The sequence below is a fragment of the Galeopterus variegatus genome, unplaced genomic scaffold, assembly GCF_000696425.1.
Source record: "Galeopterus variegatus unplaced genomic scaffold, G_variegatus-3.0.2 Scaffold10386, whole genome shotgun sequence".
NCBI lineage: Eukaryota > Metazoa > Chordata > Mammalia > Dermoptera > Cynocephalidae > Galeopterus > Galeopterus variegatus.
In genome coordinates, this window is record NW_007736497.1 from 27,048 (window position 1) to 28,690 (window position 1,643).

The 1,643-nt window shown below is 40.5% G+C and overlaps 1 protein-coding gene across 1 annotated transcript; it reads left to right on the forward strand.

Annotated features, from left to right (window-relative positions):
- Window positions 1–497: 497 nt before the first annotated feature.
- Window positions 498–1,439, forward strand: LOC103609975 (olfactory receptor 51A4-like). Its single transcript, XM_008594226.1, has one exon. It carries the CDS (start codon window positions 498–500, stop codon window positions 1,437–1,439), a length of 942 nt encoding a protein of 313 aa, XP_008592448.1.
- Window positions 1,440–1,643: the final 204 nt, after the last annotated feature.

The following is a 1,643-nucleotide window of genomic DNA, read 5'->3' on the forward strand; positions in this document are numbered from 1 at the left end:
TTGCATTTCATAATATATCTGTTTGGATTCTGACAGGATAGACTAGATGTTAAAATTAACAAAAGCAATTCAAAAGATACCAGGAAGATTGAGAGACTATTGTAAAACTTTCAAGGAAAGACAGTGTACATGTTAGGCCATAAAATTGGAGACCTGGTTTTATGAGATTGGGACTTGAGTACTTTCTTGAAGTCAAAGGATTGTCTGGAATTGTTAAATATGCAAGGTACAAGTTGATTGACACTTTAACAAAATGAAACAAACACCTGAATGAGGAAGCAAATCATATTCTTCTCCTTTTTTTCCATGTTAAAATTTTTTTTATACAGTCTGAACTGATAGTACACACACAGACATTTGACCTTAAGAGGTATTTGCTATTCCTTTTAGTATCTATGGCATACATTGTACCAGAAAGGATATCTTCTGCTATAACTCCATTCAGGAAATTTCCAGTTGCTCCGAGGCAAGCACCTAGTTAAATATCTTTCTGTGTCATGTCTTCTCTTAACAACACACAAGTTGAAGTTCTTAGATTCCTCCTCATCGGGATTCCTGGACTGGAGAAGAGTCACATCTGGGTATCCATTCCTTTCTCATTCGTGTACCTTCTTTCTTTCCTGGGTAATTTCACCATCCTCTTCTTTATCAAGACAGAGCGAAGTCTCCATGAACCCATGTACTATTTCCTGTCCATGCTCTGTTTCTCTGACCTGGGGTTGTCACTCTCTTCCTTACCCACTACTTTGGGGCTATTCCTCTTCAGTATCCACGAAATTCTTGCAGCTGCATGCTTTGCCCAGGAGTTTTTTATCCATCTGTTCACAGTCACTGAAGCCTCTGTGCTGTCTGTAATGGCATTTGACCGATACGTGGCAATCCACAACCCTTTGAGATACAGCACAATCTTAACCAATTCCAGAGTTATCAAAACAGGGGTCTTTCTGACATCCAAGAATGTTTTTTTGATCCTTCCACTGCCCTTTCTCTTGCAAAGGCTGAGATACTGTCATCAAAACCTGCTCTCCCACTCCTATTGTCTCCACCAGGATGTCATGAAGCTGGCATGCTCTGACAACAGAATCAATGTTGTCTATGGACTCTGTGCTGCACTTTCTACTGTGCTGGATTTGGTGTTTATTACTTTCTCCTACATAATGATCTTAAAGACTGTAGTGGGAATTGCATCCCCCAGAGAGCAGGTCAAGGCCCTCAACACCTGTATCTCTCATATGTGTGCTGTGCTCATCTTCTACGTGCCCATGCTGAGTGCAGCGATGCTGCACCGTTTTGCCAAGGACGTGTCTCCTATGATCCACATCCTCATGGCTGATGTATTTCTGCTGGTGCCACCCCTGATGAATCCCATAGTATACTGTGTGAAGACCCGTCAAATCCGAGAAAAGGTGGTGGGGAAAGTTTGTTCAAAAAGAAGTTGATCAAAGGAATGAGAAAGGTAATAAATGTATAGTGATAATGAAATAAGCTTTTAATATTTAGCTTGCAGAAAACGTGATACAGCGAAATGGTCTTGGGTTTTATAGTCAGATAGAGCTTATAGAGCGAACGGCTTTTGATACTCAGTACCCTAAGTATCCCTGTAGTCTTGAAAAAAATTACTTCAGCTCTCTGATTCTCAGATT

Bases quoted from the DNA above. Each gene is read 5' to 3' on its own strand.
- LOC103609975 (XM_008594226.1), top strand. From the start codon at position 498: ATGTCTTCTCTTAACAACACACAAGTTGAAGTTCTTAGATTCCTCCTC.